Raw genomic sequence first — 18,596 nt, forward strand, 5'->3', positions numbered from 1 at the left:
GTTTATCATGAGTAATTTAGTAAATTCACCGGCAGTGTTCGGTGGGAATGCTAGTCACATGCTAGTCACATGCTAATGTAAAAAGCTGGTTTTTGATATAAATATGAACTTGATTGAACAAAACATGCATGTATTGTATAACATAATGTCCTAGGGTTGTCATCTGATGAAGATCATCAAAGGTTAATGCTGCATTTAGCTGTGGTTTGGCTTTATGTGACATTATATGCTAGCTTGAAAAATGGGTGTCTGATTATTTCTGGCTGGGTACTCTGCTGACATAATCTAATGTTTTGCTTTCGTTGTAAAGCCTTTTTGAAATCGGACAGTGTGGTTAGATTAACGAGAGTCTTGTCTTTAAAATGGTGTAAAATAGTCATATGTTTGAGAAATTGAAGTAATAGCATTTCTAAGGTATTTGAATATCGCGCCACGGGATTACACTGGCTGTTGTGTAGGTGGGACGATTTGGTGCCACATGCCCTAGAGAGGTTAAGACATCTTTACTTTTACTCAAGTATGACAATTGGGTACTTTTTCCACCACTGAAAAATAGGCTACAGGTAAGAAACCTGGTTCTCAGACGGTGGTTTCAGGAGGGAAATATACACAGTCTTCAATAAAGCCACAGAGTTGAGTGATGCGAACACATCCTCACTTGAACATTTGAACCTTGCCCCTAATTGAAGTAGTATTTGTGAGTGTTTATTTCTATGTTAATTGTATTCCAGGTTCCTGCTCAACATACATTATTCATATCATGACACAGTTGAGATCTCATTCCACCATTTTACCTGAACCAGTGAAGTGTGTAGTAATTGAGTGTTTGTGTCTGAATAGGTATTGGCTAAAGAGGTAATTGTAGGCCCCTCCCACTAAATGAGATAACGAGCTACAGATGTTTAAATGTTTGTGGGAGAGCCCCAGTGGGGAAGAGAGGTAAGCAAGGATAGACCAGTGAAGATTATTATTTTATTATCTTGGGCTTATCTTTTAGTCCATGTTTTTAGCATTTTAAAGCCTGTTTTTGTATTTATATATTTATTGAAAATAAATATCAAAGTTTGGAAGAAACCATTCCAGTTCTTTTAGTGAAACCTTTTTTATGTGAAGGGCATCGGCCAGCCCTGTCACAGTTAAATCAGGTGTTTCAGGAATTATGATGTTACAACCAGCATTTTCCAACCAAACGGGGACCATGTGTGAACGTTGCAAACATTCTCAAAATCCTGTAATGTTAGTATTTGATCTTACATTTATAGCAAATATTGCCATAATATATAGATACGGTGATAGCTGGCATCCTTGTAACACACCCCTAGATAATGTGATATTAGATCAGTGTTTCCCGAGTACCCCCAACAATCCACATTGTTGTGGCCCTGGACAAGCACACCTGATTCTGCTTCTCAGGTAATCATCAAGTTGAATCAGGTGTTTTTGTCCAGGGCTACAACAAATGTGTGCTGTTGGGGGTACTCAAGGACTGGAGTTTGGAAACACTGTATAAGATCATATAATATAAGGACTTTATAGGGTATCCCAAAATGGCACCCTATTCTTTATATAATGCACTACTTTTGACCAGAGTCGCATGGGCCTTGGGTGCACATTTTGTTTTTTGCCCAATCACTACACAGCTGATTCAAATAATCAACTAATCAACCTTTGATAATTTTAATCATCTGTGTAGTGTAAGGCCAGAAACCAAAACGTGCACCCCTTGGGGTCCCGAGGACCGATATTGGGAAACGCTGCATTAGAGACACAGACAAAGAAACGATATGAGCTTTAGGGACCCATATTTACCCGCTACCCTCCTGGAGCAGGCCCCAACTCTCCTGCACCTCAGCCTGCTTCCGTGTCACTCTGGCAGCCAGGGTAGGGTGGAGGTACGAAAGGCGTGAAACAGTCTCGTTCAGCATCTGGAGAGAGAGTGGTCGAGGGAGGGGATGGGGGCAGTGGAAGAAGGTGACACAATTCATTTGGTGTTGATTTACAGTCTTGGAAAACGACCCACACTCTTTAAAATGGAAGGCTATGGTTAGATGGAACACAGATGTATTTTTTTCTTTTATTTCACCTTTATTTAACCAGGTAGGCTAGTTGAGAACAAGTTCTCATTTACAACTGCGACCTGGCCAAGATAAAGCAAAGCAGTGTGACACAAACAACAACACAGAGTTACACATGGAATAAAAAAGCGTACAGTCAATAACACAATAGAAAAAAAAAAGTCTATATACAGTGTGTGAAAACGGCGTGAGGAGGTAAGGCAATAAATAGGCCATAGTAGCAGAGTAATTACAATTTAGCAAATTAACACTGGAGTGATAGATGAGCAGATGATGATGTGCAAGTAGAAATACTGGTGTGCAAAAGAGCAGAAAAGTTAATAAAAACAATATGGGGATGAGGTAGGTAGATTGGGTGGGCTATTTACAGATGGGCTATGTACAGCTGCAGCGATCGGTTAGCTGCTCAGATAGCTGATGTTTAAAGTTAGTGAGGGAAATATAAGTCTCTCAGTATAACATCACGTCATAGAAGGCTTCTTCTATGGTTAAGGGGGATACGCCCCAAAAAGATCCAGAGAAGGTCTAGGAAGGAATAGTCTAGATTATTGTGTTATGTTTCACTGTCTTATGATAGTTTCTCTGTGTTTCTCTCTACTTAGTAGGCTTGAGTACTGAGCATGTGCCAAGACCATACATTACAGTTGTAGTGCATTTCTTTGAAATTCAGTGAAACAGTGACATTCAATTCATTTTTTGGGGGGTTATTTTTTCAATGATAACTTTTTTAAATTACTAGTATTTCACTTGAAATGGAATTGAACACAACCCTGATGTATGAATGATGCGTTACTGCATTTCACCATAAATGTATTCATTATTTTGAGCTACATTTTTCCCCACATGCCACTCACCGTGATTTGGCTGGCAATATTGTAGATCTCTGTCTGACCGCAGCTCCCCTGGTTATCTGATCCAGACAGGACACTTCTCTACCAAACACAAAAATAATATAGAGTCAATCTTATGATAATAAGTGTAATAACGTGTATTTACAAAACAATGATCATTTGGAGAGCCTTGGGACAATTTATATTTGGGGTTATGATGTTATGATGGGGACAGTTGTACTAAGCTCATGGCGCATATATTTTTCAAGAATTAATCAATTGAAATAAACATTTAACAGCATGTAAATATTGCAGGTTGTACCTTTAAAGGATCACTGGTGCAAAATAGGACTCTTGTGCAAATTCCTATTCTGCCTTTTTACCTTCCTGTTGATGGTGCAGATGATGTTGTCAGCCTGTTGGTAGAAGGAGGAGACGTCCAGAGCAAGTTTGAGGTCTTGGTGATAGTTTCTTAACAGTGACTGGAACCTCAGGCAGCTACCAAAGAGATACAGTATCTAGTTCAGTGCTTTGGCAATGGGATCCCATGGGGGTCAAATTCCCAGATATGACTTGAAATCCAAGATGGATGGCAGAATAATTCAAGTCAGACCAAGTAATGTTACAAAACATGGAACGCTGTAGTTACATAGTAGTAGCTAGGAAAACAACATGTTAACGGTAGCCATAACAAATATACATCCATAGCACCAAGGACAAAGTATATGTAGCCTAGTGAAGGAGCGGGACTCTAACCTAGACTCTTATAAGAAATCCCGGTATGCCCTCCGACGAACCATCAAACAGGCAAAGAGTCAATAAAAGACTAAGATTGAATCGTACTACACTGGCTCCGACGCTCGTCGGATGTGACAGGGCTTGCACACTATTACGGACTACAAAGGGAAGCACAGCCGCGAGCTGCCCAGTAACACAAGCCTACCAGACAAGCTAAGTCACTTCTATGCTCGCTTTGAGGTAAGCAACACTGAAGCATGCATGAGAGCATCAGCTGTTCCGGACGACTGTATGATCACGCTCTCCGCAGCCAATGTGAGTAAGACCTTTAAACAGGTCAACACTTACAAGACCGCAGGGCCAGACCGATTACAAGGACATGTACACCGAGCATGCGCTGACCAACTGGCAAGTGGCTTCACTGACATTTTCAACCTGTCCCTGACCGAGTCTGTAATACCAACATGTTTCAAGCAGACCACCATAGTCCCTGTGCCCAAGAATACCAAGGTAACCTGCCTAAATGACTACTGGCCCGTAGCACTCACGTCTGTAGCCATGAAGTTCTTTGAAATCTGGTCATGGCTCACATCAACAACATTATCCCAGAAACACTAGACCCTCTCCAATTTGCATACCACCCCAACAGATCCACAGATGATGCAATCTCTATTGCACTCCATACTGCCCTTTCATACCTGGAGAAAAGGAACACCTACGTGAGAATGCTATTCATTGACTATAGCTCAGCATTCAACACCACAGTGCCCTCAAAGCTCATCACTAAGCTAAGGACCCTGAGACTAAACCCATCCCTCTGCAACTGGATCATGGACATCCTGATGGGCCGCCCCCAGGTGGTAAGGGTAGGCAACAACACATCTGCCACGCTGATCATCAACATGTGGGCCCCTCAGGGTTGCATGCTCAGTCCCCTCCTGTACTCCCTGTTCACCCATGACTCCATGCCCAAGCACCATCATTAAGTTTGCTGACGACACAACAGTGGTAGGTCTGATCACAGACAACAATGAGACAGCCTATAGGGAGGAAGTCAGAGACCTGGCAGTGTGGTGCCAGGATAACAACCTCTCCCTCAATGTGATCAAGACAAAGGAGATGATTGTGGACTACAGGAAAAGGAGGACCAAGCACGCCTCCATTCTCATCGACGGGGCTGTAGTTGAGCAGGTTGAGAGCTTCAAGTTCCTTGGTGTCCACATCACCAACAAACTATCATGGTCCAAACACAACAAGACAGTCGTGAAGAGGGCACGACAATGCATATTCCCCCTCAGGAGACTGAAATGATCTGGCATGGGTCCTCAGATCCTCAAAAAGTTATACAGCTGCACCATTGAGAGCATCCTGAATGGTTGTATCACCGCCTGGTATGGCAACTGCTCGGCCTCCAACCACAAGCACTACAGAGGGTAGTGCGTGCTGCCCAGTACATCATTGGGGCCAAGCTTCCTGCCATCCAGGATCTCTATACCAGGCGGAGTCAGAGGAAGGCCAAAAAATTGCCAAAGACTCCAGCCACCCTAGTCATAGACTGTCCTCTCTGCTACCGCATTGGAAGCGGTACCGGAGTGCCACATCTAGGTCCAAAACGCTTCTTAACAGCTTCTACCCCCAAGCCATAAGACTCCTGAACAGCTAATCAAATGGCTACCCAGACTATTTCAAATCCAATCCAATTTTTGTCCCCCCACCCCCATTTCTATCCTGCTGCTACTCTCTGTTTATTATCCATGCATAGTCACTTTACCTCTACCTACATGTACGTATTACCTCAATTACCTCAACTAACCGGTACCCCCGCACATTGACTCAGTACCGGTACCCCCTATATATAGCCTCGCTACTTTTATTTTTTTGTTGCTCCTTGATTATTTGTTATTTTTCAATTTGTGTTATTTAAAAAAAAAAAATGTTTTACTTCGGTTTATTTAAGTAAAAACTTTCTTAACACTTTTTTTCTACAAGCCCTTAACCAACAACTGCATTGTTGGTTAAGGGCTTGTAAGTAAGCATTTCACTGTAAGGTCTACACCTGTTGTACTCTGCGGATGTGACAAATAAAATGTGATTTGATTTAGTCATAGAGAAATAAAAAAACTATAATAAATCACGAGTGGCCATGATTTATCATTAATATATCAAAGTTTAGGGCCTGTCATTTCTTACTGTTATTGCTTTATTTTTTAATCAAAGTAAGGTGTTACTGATATATATCTTGCTCAGTAAAAAATGGAACCTACGTTTGGTTAACGGTGTTCTCTCGGGAAGGGATTTTGTTGCCTTCTATCTGTTGCAGTCTCTTCCTCTTCTCTCCCTTGTGGTCGGTCTCCACGTCAAGCGTCTCGTACTGATGTCCATCCTATAGAGGTCATTATAAAGGAAGAACCTGTGAACCAGTATACTCAATGCATGGTTCTGACACTTGAGTGCATGTACAGTTGAAGTCTGAAGTTTACGTACACTAAGGTTGGAGTCATTAAAAGTCGTTTTTCAACCACTCCACAAATTTCTTGTTAACAAACTATAGTTTTGGCAAGTCGTTTAGGACATCTACTTTGTGCATGACACAAGTAATCTTTCCAACAATTGTTTACAGACAGATTATTTCACTTATAATTCACTGTATTACAATTCCAGTGGGTCAGAAGTTTACATACACTAAGTTGACTGTGCCTTTAAACAGCTTGGAAAATTCCAGAACATGATGTCATGGCTTTAGAAGCTTCTGATAGGATAATTGACATCATTTGAGTCAATTGGAGGTGTACCTGTGGATGTATTTCAAGGCCTACCTTCAAACTCAGCGCCTCTTTGCTTGACATCATGGGAAAATCAAAAGAAATCAGCCAAGACCTCAGAAAAAAATGTGTAGACCTCCACAAGTCTGGTTCATCCTTGGGAGCAATTTCCAAATGCCTGAAGGTACCACGTTCATCTGTACAAACAATAGTACGCAAGTATAAACACCATGGGACCACGCAGCCATCATACCGCTCAGGAAGGAGACGTGTTCTGTGTCCTAGAGATGAACATACTTTGGTGCGAAAAGTGCAAATCAATCCCAGAACAACAGCAACGTACCTTGTGAAGATGCTGGAGGAAACAGGTACAAAAGTATCTATATCCACAGTAAAACGAGTCCTATATCGACATAACCTGAAAGGCCACTCAGCAAGGAAGAAGCCACTGCTCCAAAACCGCCATAAAAAAGCAAGACTACGGTTTGCAACTGCACATGGGGACAAAGATCATACTTTTTGGAGAAATGTCCTCTGGTCTGATGAAACAAAAATAGAACTGTTTGGCCATATTGACCATCGTTATGTTTGGAGGAAAAAGGGGGAGGCTTGCAAGAGGAAGAACACCATCCCAACCATGAAGCACGGGGTGGCAGCATCATGTTGTGGGGGTGCTTTGCTGCAGGAGGGACTGGTGCACTTCACAAAATAGATGGCATCATGAGGAAAGGAAAATGATGTTGGTATATTGAAGCAACATCTCAAGACATCAGTCAGGAAGTTAAAGCTTGGTCGCAAATGGGTCTTCTGAAGGGACATTGACCCCAAGCATACTTCCAAAGTTGTGGCAAAATGGCTTAAGGACAACAATGTCAAGGTATTTGAGTGGCCATCACAAAGCCCTGACCTCAATCCTATAGAAAATTTGCTGGCAGAACTGAAAAAGCGTGTGCAAGCAAGGAGGCCTACAAACCTGACTCAGTTACACCAGCTCTGTCAGGAGGAACGGGCCAAAATTCACCCAACTTATTGTGGGAAACTTGTGGAAGGCTACCCAAAACATTTGGCCCAAGTTAAATAATTCAAAGGCAACACTACCAAATACTAATTGAGTGTATGTAAACTTCTGACCCAATGGGAATTTGATGAAGGAAATAAAAGCTGAAATAAATCATTCTCTCTACTATTATTCTGACATTTCACATTCTTAAAATAAAGTGGTGATCCTAACTGACCTAAGACAGGGAATTTTGTCTAAGATTAAATGTGGAAAACTGAGTTTAAATGTATTTGGCTAAGGTGTATGTAAACTTCCGACTTCAACTGTATATATATATATTTATACACACTGAACCAATATACACTGAACCAAAATATAAACGCAACATGTAAAGTTTTGGTCCCATGTTTCATGAGCTGAAATAAAATATCCCAGAAATGTTGTGCCATTCATCTGCCGCCGTGACCTCATATTTCAGCATGATTTTATTTTTTTATTTTTTATTTCACCTATATTTAAACAGGTAGGCCAGTTGAGAACAAGTTCTCATTTACAACTGCGACCTGGCCAAGATAAAGCAAATCATTGTGACAAAAACAACAACACAGAGTTACACATAAACAAACGTACAGTCAATAACACAATAGAAAAATCCATGTACAGTGTGTACAAATGTAGGAGAGTAGGGAGGTAAGGCAATAAATAGGCCATAGAGGCATTAACACTGGAGTGATAGATGTGCAGATGATGATGTGCAAGTAGAGATACTGGGGTGCAAAAATGATAATGCACAGCCCCATGTCGCAAGGATCTGTACACAATTCGTGGAAACTGAAAATGTCCCAGTTCTTTCATGACCTGCATACTCACCAGACATGTCACCCATTGAGCTTTGTTTGGGATGCTCTGGATTGATGTGTATGATAGCGTGTTCCAGCTCCCGCCAATATCCAGATACTTCGCACAGCCATTCAAGAGGAGTGGGACAACATTCCACAGGCCACAATCAACAGCCTGAACAACTCTATGCGAAGGAGATGTGTCACGCTGCATGGGGCAAATAGAGGTCACACCAGATACTGACTGGTTTTCTGATCCAAGCCCCTACCATTTTTCTTAAGGTATCTGTGACCAACAGATGCATGTTTGTATTCCCAGTGATATGAAATCCACAGATTAGGGCCTAACGAATGTATTTAAATTGACAACTTTCCATATATGAACTGTATCTCAGTAAAATCTTAGAAATAGTAGCATTTTGCGTTTATATTTTTGTTTGGTGTATATACGAACCACCTGTGTGTAATGCGTTACAAAGGATTTCTGTATGGTCATTTAATTATTTGCAGTACATAGGCTGTTGTAGGGATCCATGAGTTGTAGTGTAATGTATTAGGAATGTAGCTGTTATTCATTTATAAGTGCTTTTAAAAGTACCCATGATGTGTTTTGAATGGTTATCGCAAGTGCTTTACTGCACGATTAGCAAGGTCATGCATTATACAGATGGTTATCAGTATCTGTAACATAAAAATGTGAAAATAATGTATTTTTTGCCATAGCTGTGAAATCACTACAGGCGATACATTCATTTCATTTCATTTACTTCTGCTACTTTGCAATTAATAATTTTCTGCGAGCTGCAGAGCACTACTCCATCTTTGCGGTTTCATAACCTTAAGCTCGTGGAACCTTTTCCATGTCTGTCTCCGTTCTCTCTTTTGCCATGCCGGTGCATTCTGTACTGATGACCTCATGCAAAATGTTGAATGATGCATATTATCTTTCTGAGACCTCTTACATCATTGCTGTGTGTAGCTAAATCATGGAGCAACCTGCTGCTGGTTCCCTATAGTCTCCACAATAATCTGAAACTTGTTAGGCTTGCCTGGTTTTCATCTTAGACAGATGTTTGTTTTCCTGGAATGTAATGTACTGTATTTTCTGCAGTGAAATACAAACTTTGGTAACAGTTTACTTAAAACTTACAATTATAATGCATTATGATGCATTGATAAGCTTGTATATGAGCTTTTAGAATGTTTTACAATAACGTATCACTGTAAGCACTGTTGCGCAGGTTTCACCATGTTGCAAGACTTCCATGTACCTTGGTAGTTCAAGCCGCAGGTAGGCTACAAAAGACCACAAAACTGAATGCACATACCCTGCAGTCTTTGGATAGCTTGGCTATACACAAAGCTATAAACAATGTGTCTATGTAGTCTTGGGTACTTGAAAGGTTGAAAACTTCAAGAGATGTAGACATTGTCATGAGAAACAGGGAAATGTACAGACAGATGCCCAAAAACTGACCCCCAGAGCTATACTCAATCCTGGTGAAAAAAATGGAACTTGTGTACTAAACACAGCGATGAGATAACGCAGGCTTTGTGTGACTCAGCCAGCCCACCTACACAGGGCCGACATGAAGAGCGAAAGAGAGCCAAAACCATGATCTCATCTCAAAATAATTGCTCCTCTTTTCGCTGTTCCAGTTCCTTTTCCCATCCCACTGTCCTGCTTTCTGAGTGCATAAAATATGCATCTTAACATGGTATGTGATATTAAGTACACTATCTTCTTTATCTGTAAGCTTATTTTGGCATGCTTGTTCCACAAATAGTTGTTCAGTGTCACTATTAAATACAATCGGGATCCCCTTAAATTCCGAAAGGCAATCGCAAATTTTGAAATAACCGTTTGCCAGCTGTGGATTTGGAGAAACACTTAATCACAGGTACAACTTCAGTTTGGCATCATTATATCCACCAACGCAATGTGCCTGATTGCTATTTTCATCACGCAACCCCTTCAATTATGGAATTGGTAGTCGTTTATTCTGTGGAAATAACCAGTTCATTCGAAATGTGGCCTTTTGCCTTGCTAATGAAAGCCTGCTGATGATCTCATAGCTCGAGAGTACAGTGTGGATAATGCAACACTGAAGTAATAGTGCACACATTGTGTGTGTGTGTGTGTGTGTGTGTGTGTGTGTGTGTGTGTGTGTGTGTGTGTGTGTGTGTGAGTGTGTGTGGAGGTTTCATGCTGGAACAATGCACGTTATGGTGTTTATATCATGTTGCTTTTGGTAACAGACAAAGAAAAAGTGTCTTGTGTTGCAGGGTGGAAGGGTGGAAGGCGTTAAACGGAAAGATTCTGATGTTGTTACTCAGCTTAGTCAGTAACGCAAATTCAGTAATTATTAGTATGTGAAAAAACAATTACGTAATGAGAGCATTACATGGTATGTGAAATGAGGGAGAAAAACAAAACATTACTAACACTGGGTTTTGTGGTTATGGATTTAATTCCCAATTCTTCTTTTGCCATTTGGCTCTGGACTTACTTTCTTTAAAGTAAACAAGTCAATTAATTTGCTTTCAGAAAGCTTGAGAATGGCCAACAGAAACAAAACCAATGTCCATAACAACACTGGTTGAGACATTCACCATTTCTATTTCATATAAAGCCAATTAATTTGAACCAAGTGATTTGAAATGTAAATTAGTTGGTGCTGGCTTGCAGCCTATCCTAACTCAATAACATGTGAGACACCATGAATAACACAACTGTAATCCAAGGTTACCTTAGACTGAGAGTTGAACCTCTTATCCAAGTCGTCCTCTACTATCAAGGATGGCAGTTTTGGGTGAACACTGTTGTAGTTGCTTCGGATGGTCTCCGACGTGGAACTGACTGAGGTGGCCATTTCAGAGTCACACAAGGACACGTCGGGGACTGTCTCGGCATTCCTGCAAATAGCAATCTTCCTGATGGACCTAGAGGATGCAGTGGGGGACACAGAATTCGTGTCCTCCTCCACTCGCTCATCCTGATGTCCCTCTGGTGTTGAAGCGTAGACCTGGGCGGCCACTTGTGGGAGTTCCGAGTTCCCAGTCCCAGGCCACCCCTGGGACTGGCCCACGTAAAGGGACATTTGGTCGTGTAGGTTGTTCTGTAGCTCCAACTTGTTTGGAGCAGCAGACTTCGGCAGATAGACGTCCACAAACTCCTGGCATTTGGCTTCGGAGGGGACAGACAGCCTGGTCCCAATGGTAAAGGGTTGGATTTTTCTGACGACACCCTCAGACATGGTTTTTGATAGCTCTGCAGTGTAGTCTAGATGGGCATACTGTGACAAGAATCACAAAACAATACAGATATCTCACCTCATCTACTGCAAAGTCCAGTATCAGAAGTTCAGAATGAGAGGAAAAACAAGACGAATCCTCAAATGAACAATGCTCTTTTCCCCAAAGAATTGTCAGGAGAAAAACTGACTCAAAAAGCCACCCGCCTCCTTGCACCTCACGGAGAGGAAGACAAGTACAGGACACACAATAGGACGTCCCGTCCTGTCTGTTTCTAAGTTATCAACTGAGCCTGTGTCATGTCAGGGGAAACCAATGTGAGAAGCCGAGGAGGGAGGAGTGCCTCTTCTGAGCAGCCACCAAGCCAATAGTGAGAGAGAGACAGATAGAGAGAGAGAGAGAGAGAGAGAGCTGAGTGAAGAGAGAGAGAGAGAGAGCTGAGTGAAGAGAGAGAGAACTGAGTGAAAAGGGAAAGTGTCTGGCTTGCTGCCTGGCTGCTCTCTTAGAAAAAAGAAAAAATAGGAAGGGAAAGAGAGGGGGGAAGTTTCATTAAAAAGGAGTGAGGTCACCACTTTCTGTCAAGGGCTGGGCAGAGTCAGAGTGACTGAGGGTTGTAAACTGGAGCTGTAAAAACTTCCTCCCCAAACAAAAAGCTCCGTGCTCAGATATGAGTAGAGTAACAGAGGGGTAAATGCTCCCTCTCGCTCGCTCGCTCTTTCACTCGCTCCCACTTTCTCTCATTCTGCTCTCGCCAACTCAGTCACAGCTGGACAATGAGGTAATGCTTTTAACAAGAACAACAAACATGAAGCACCTCTAGATCTCACGTCTGCAGTCTGCTCTCTCTCTCTTTTTCTCCCTCTCTCTCTTTATCTCTCTCCATAACTGGTCAAATTGTCAAATGTTTGTTCCAAAAGTACAAAAGGTGAGGGTATTTGCTTGTTCTCAAATATGCCTCAAGAATCAATTGTCGTTTCTAACAGTTTTCACACTTTTTTCATAACAATCGCTATGAGTTTGTTTTGAGGAGTAACAAAATCCAATGCAATTTTCCACTTCTTTTTCTAGTTCCACATTCACAGTCCAAACATTTACAGACACGCATAGGAAACACATTGTGCTTACTCAGGCCTCAGGCTTCCACTTGATTTCAACCAGGTGTCCTATCTACGGGTCAAACTACATCAGGCTACTGTAACATCCTCTGTACTTCTTTGGCAATCCCTTACAGGTCTTTTCCATGTTATAGGCCATAGGCATAAACTGTTTGTGGACTGGTGTAACGCCCTGGCCATAGAGAGGGGTTTTTGTTCTTTATTTTGGTTAGGCCAGGGTGTTACATTGGGTGTGTTCTTTTTCTAGGTTTTTTGTATTTCTTTGTTTTGGGCCGTGTGTGGCTCCCAATCAGGCACAGCTGAAGTTCGTTGTTGTTGATTGGGAGTCACACATAAGGAGCATGTTTTTCCTTTGGGTTTTGTGGGGGATTGTTTTCTGTCTCATTCGTTTTTGACCAGACAGGACTGTTTGCTATCGTTGCTGTTTGATGTTTTGTTTAGTGGTTCATTTTATTAAATATTCATAATGAATCCACAACCTCTGCTGCATCTTGGTCTTCTCTACAGGACGACAGCCCTTACAACTGGGACTTATACAATGTAGTTTGTTCTCATAGGAACAGGAGAAAATACCTGTTTTTGTTTCATGAAGATGGATTGGGGTTTTGTAGAAGGAAGAGTATTTTTGTTTTGTCAAATATATTTCACTTGGTAATTCTATACTCTGGTGGAACTCTGTTCACATATTTGGCTTGTACAAGATGTATGGAAATTCCCTCTTTGATTTATGAACACGACACCATTATGCCATGCTAACTTGCTCACTCTCACAAATGAACACTCTTCTCATGTTTGTATTTTAGCCTTACACCCAGTGCACCCTTTCTCTCGAGGCTCAACTGAAGTCAATTGACTTTGGGTCAACACCATGAGGACCAATAATACAAAAGGCATGAAACAGCCCTGTCCATTTACTGTTCCAAGAACCAACTGTCTTATGTACTGTAGCTTCATGACCTCAAATTCCTATGGCTATAGCTCATCCCCTTACCATGTCTTGACAGCTCTTGTTTTGCTGATAGCAAGAACAAAGAGTTCAGTCATATACTCCCGTGTTTTCGTGCAACACTTATACCAACATGGGTTACTAGACATTTTCATTTTGCCATGATGCTAATGAAACATTAAATGTTCCAGAATTAATTTCAACATGCAGTATCTAAATATAAATCTGACCATCTTGATCCTACCATAAAACAAACTCTATGGGGCGGTTTCGCGGACACAGATTAAGCCTGATCCTAGACTAAATTTTACTTTTAAACTAGACTAACTAAAATTACATTTCTCAGACATGGTTTAAAATAGTCTTAGACTTGCCCTAGTCTAGATTTAGAAAAGTCTGATTTCCAGAAGGACGATTAGAATTAATGTAGATCTAAGTGAAAGCTTAAATTAAACCTGGCCAAAGGCAGGTTTAACTTCAGATTAATGGATATTGATCAAAGAGCACCACCAAGGCTAGACAGAAGGGCGGTTATAGACAGGAGCAACCCACTGAATGATTTTGATTAAATCAATTTTTGTGACCGTTTCCGTATATACCGTATACGCAGCTGATATTGAGGTTTTTGTGCTTTGTGAGGTATTGTTCGTTTTGACTCTACTACGCCTTTGCCTAGCTCGTTTGTGAGAACCAGTTATAGCCTTCAGTCCTAGTATTGATTCACCTGCCTGTTTGCCTACCTGTGTATGATTTACCTTTGATTTTGCCCCCCCCCCCCCCCCCTTTATTCAGGGACACATTATTCAATTTCTGTTAGTCACATGTCTGTGGATCTTGTTCAGTTTATGTCTCAGTTGTTGAATCTTGTTATGTTCATACAAATATTTACACATGTTAAGTTTGCTGAAAATAAACACAGTTGACTGTGAGAGGACGTTTATTTTTTTGCTGAGTTTATATTATGCCATGTTTTGTGTGGACCCCAAGAAGAGTAGCTGCTGCTTTTGCAACCGCTAATGGGGATCCTAATAAAATACCAAATAGAAGAGTCGTTTCCAGTGTCTCAGAAACACATTGCAATTTCAACCAAGAAGATGCAGCATTGTCATAATAGCAACAGCAGTGCTTTACAAATACCTTAAACAGCATGGCAGCCCAGATCCTTCGCACTGAAGATGAAGATTACCCATTTGTTCCCATGGCTTGAGGCAGAATCTTGACAGAAATGGTGAACACTGCAGAGATGCTTTTGCTATAAAGCACTTCTGACAACAAAGAAGTGATATAAGCACACAATAGCCATGGATTGGTAACAAAAAGGTTTTTAATTCACAAATGGAAATATCGGGATACCAAACTGGTGCTGGTTCGAGAAAAACATTGGTACTGCTGATGCTTCATGTTCCTCTCCTCCTCCTCCATTGCCAACTAAACATGATTTTCATCTTCATATCATGCTCTTCTTTTAAATGCATGAGTTTTTGCTCAGGAAATCCCATGGTCAGTTTCTCATGCATGTCTTTGTGTCACTAACCGGGGCTGGAAGACAATCCTCCCTCCTGGCTGCTGCCTTCATCCTGTCTTATCCCCTCCAAGCTATGGTGATCATCTGCCTCTAGAAATGTCTTCAAGAGTTGAGCTGATACATCATTTTTTATTATGGGAGTGCAAGAGATGACTGACAACATTACATATTCCCTGCAGTCCGGGGATGTCACACATGTTGAATGAATGTGTCCTACAAAATGAGGACTGGAACGGTCCCACATCTGAACTGTCCAAATGGCCATCATCAGGGTTAGAGTTTTATGTGTTTACACAGTACCTTAGATATATAAATTATATTAGTAATTACAGAGAAGGTTAGCATGGTCACATCTGGTGGCTTATCCATTGAAAAAGTGTCATCCTACAAATACCTAGGTATATGGTAGGATGACAAGTTATCCTTTAAAGTTCATACAGATAATCTTGTGACAAAGCTTAAATTTAAATTAGGTTTTTATTTTCGTAATAAGGCTTGCTTCCCGCTTATGGCTAAAAGAAGCTTCTTCAGGCCACTTTTCTCTCTGTAATTGATTATGGTGACTTGTTGTATATGCATGCAACCTCCATCTTACAGAGACTGGACTCTGTTCATCATGCATCCTTGCGCTTTATTACACATGCCAAGTCACTCACCCACCATTGCACCTTGTACCAAATGGTAGGTGGGACCTCACTTTATGTGCGCAGAAAGATACATTTGTATGTGTTCATCTACAAAGCCCTTTTGGGTAAACTCCCTCTTTACCTCTATAGTCTGGTCTCTTTCACTACCAGCAGTTACCATACCCGGTCTGCTAGGTGGTTGCTACCTAAAGTCCCCAGGACATTCACAGTATTAGGCAAGACTGCCTTCTCTTCTTGTGCACCAGAGGCATGGAATAGTCTACAATCCATGCTTCATCTAGATATGTTAGTGCCACTGAATGAATTAAAAATATTGATGGGAGACTTATGGAGGAGTGTAAATGCTTTTTTTAGGCTGGATCATGTTGTGTTGTATTGTATTGTTGTATGTTTTAATTATGTCATGTATTGATTGTTGCTGCCTTCTTGGCCAAGTCTCCATTGAAAAAGAGACTCTGGGTCTCAGTGGGCTTTTCCTGGTTAAAAAAGGTTAGATAAAATAAATATATGACATTATTTGTGTTAAATTTGTCACACAAATACATTTACGTCCCACTGTGTTGTGCTACACAAGAAAACTAACGTTTAAAAGTGACTTTGATTTGTAAAAGTGGGCCAACAATTAATACAGTATCTTACCTGAAGTCATCGTAGCATCCTTTTGTTTATTTTTTAATATGAGCTGAATTCATTACAAATGGTAGTCCAGGCATTCTTTTTCTTGTTTTCTGTTGATGCTGTTTTTTTTCAGTAATTGGGTAGTTTGACACAATTCGCTTCAAAAGGGTATTTCAGCCACTGAAATTATTTTAACGTTTTCTTTTACCTCCGTCCATTGTTTGGTTTAGGTGACTTTCTCCAATTCCACAAAATGCTTATGGATTCGTGTCCAATCCCTGATTTTTATTTTTTAGTTCTCTCACGTCACCCCGCTCCTCCGCTCTCTCCACTGGCTTCCAGTTGAAGCTCGCATCCGCTACAAGACCATGGTGATTGCCTACGGAGCTGTGAAGGGAACGGCACCTCCATACCTTCAGGCTCTGATCAGGCCCTACACCCAAACAAGGGCACTGCGTTCATCCACCTCTGGCCTGCTGGCCCCCCTACCTCTGAGGAAGCACAGTTCCCGCTCAGCCCAGTCAAAACTGTTCGCTGCTCTGACACCCCAATGGTGGAACAAGCTCCCTCACGACGCCAGGACAGCGGAGTCAATCACCACCTTCCGGAGACACCTGAAACCCCACCTCTTTAAGGAATACCTAGGATAGGATAAAGTAATCCTTCTAACCCCCCCCCTTAAAAGATTTAGATGCACTATTGTAAAGTGGTTGTTCCACTGGATATCATAAGGTGAATGCACCAATTTGTAAGTCGCTCTGGATAAGAGCGTCTGCTAAATGACTTAAATGTAATGTAATGTAAATTTTTGAAGCAGCCTCTGGTCAGCACCAAGTGCACATCATTAATCTAATTAAGCTTCACAAAGATTAACTGGTTAGTCTTTACTTACCTTAGTCTGGGACTCCCCAGTCTAGAACTAATTAATCTGAAGTTAAGCAACATCTCAGAAAGCATTTTTTTTTATCTGGATTAATTTAAGAAGAATTAGCCAAGTCCTGACTTAAATTAAACTCTTTCTGGGAAACTGCTCCTAGAAATGTATGTTTACTCTTCACAACTAGATCTCTTCTAGATTATATATTTCTATGTTTTGTATTTCTATGTTGGCCTGATATGGTTCCCAATCAGAGGCAGCTGTCTTTCGTTGTCTCTGATTGGGGATCATATTTAGGCAGCCTTTTCCCACTGGGTTTTTGTGGGATCTTGTTTTTGTATAGCTGCTTTGTAAGCCTGCAGAACTTTCGTTCGTTTTTGTATTTGTTGTTTTTACGGTGTTCATTTAATAAAGAGAAAATGTTCGCCTGCCACGCTGCACCTTGGTCTCATCCTTCAGACGAACGTAACAGAAGATCCCATAAAAAACGGACCAAGCAGCGTGGCCAGGAGGAGTGGACATGGGAGGACATCCTGGACGGCAAAGGATCCTGGACGTGGGAGGAGATCCAGGCCGGATGGGATCGCCTCCCATGGGAACAGGTGGAAGCAGCGAGGAAAGATCGGCGATGATACGAGGAGTTAGAACGACAACGGAAGCCCGAGAGGCAGCTCCACAAAAAATTGGGGGGTGGGGTGGGGGGGGCACACGGGGAGATTGGCGGAGTCAGGGTTTAGACCTGAGCCAACTCCCCGTGCTTACGGTGGGGAGCGTGTGACCGGTCAGGCACCGTGTTATGCGGTGAAGCGCACTGTATCTTCAGTGCGCATTCACAGCCCGGTGCGATCGTTGCCGGCTCCCCGCATTTGCCGGGCTAAAGTGGGCATTCAGCCAGGACGGGTTGTGCCGGCTCAGCGCTCCTGGTCTCCAGTACGTCTCCTCGGTCCAGGATATCCTGCGCCGGCTCTACGCACTGTGTCGCCAGTGCGCCTCCACAGCCCAGTATGTCCTCTGCCTGCTCCTCGCACTCTTCCTGAAGTGCGTGTCCCCAGTCAGGTACGTCCTGTGCCTGCTCCCCGCACTCGCCCTGAGGTCCGTGTCACCAGTCTGGTGCCACCTGTCCCGGCTCCACCCACCAGGCCTCCAGTGCGCCTTCCCAGTCCCAGAGCTTCTGAAATTGTTCAACATACACTAGCTAGCAAATTTGTTGCTAGCTTGGTTAGCTCATTGCTAGCTGACTTGATCAAACAGGGCTGGCAATGAAATTGTGTCTAGCTAGATAAATTGTACAGCCAGCATTTTGTCTAAATCAATCCTTATACAATAATGAAACAGTTGGATAAACAACTAATTTGTGAAATCACGATGT

The 18,596-nt window shown here is 42.0% G+C and overlaps 1 protein-coding gene across 1 annotated transcript in view; it reads right to left on the reverse strand.

The window, feature by feature from the left end:
• LOC106564813 (uncharacterized) overlaps positions 1 to 11,821 on the reverse strand; it is a 38,027-nt gene extending 26,206 nt beyond the window's left edge. Inside the window, exons 1-5 of the mRNA XM_014131237.3 lie at positions 10,995 to 11,821; positions 5,908 to 6,026; positions 3,289 to 3,403; positions 2,930 to 3,007; positions 1,810 to 1,925 (exon numbers count right to left, since the gene is read on the reverse strand). Coding sequence (XP_013986712.1) covers positions 1,810 to 1,925; positions 2,930 to 3,007; positions 3,289 to 3,403; positions 5,908 to 6,026; positions 10,995 to 11,501 — 935 coding nt within the window. The 5' untranslated portion in view covers positions 11,502 to 11,821. The remainder of the gene's footprint in view (positions 1 to 1,809; positions 1,926 to 2,929; positions 3,008 to 3,288; positions 3,404 to 5,907; positions 6,027 to 10,994) is intronic.
• Positions 11,822 to 18,596: the final 6,775 nt, after the last annotated feature.

This window comes from Salmo salar, chromosome 12 (genome assembly GCF_965601325.2).
Source record: "Salmo salar chromosome 12, fSalSal1, whole genome shotgun sequence".
NCBI classification, from domain to species: domain Eukaryota; kingdom Metazoa; phylum Chordata; class Actinopteri; order Salmoniformes; family Salmonidae; genus Salmo; species Salmo salar.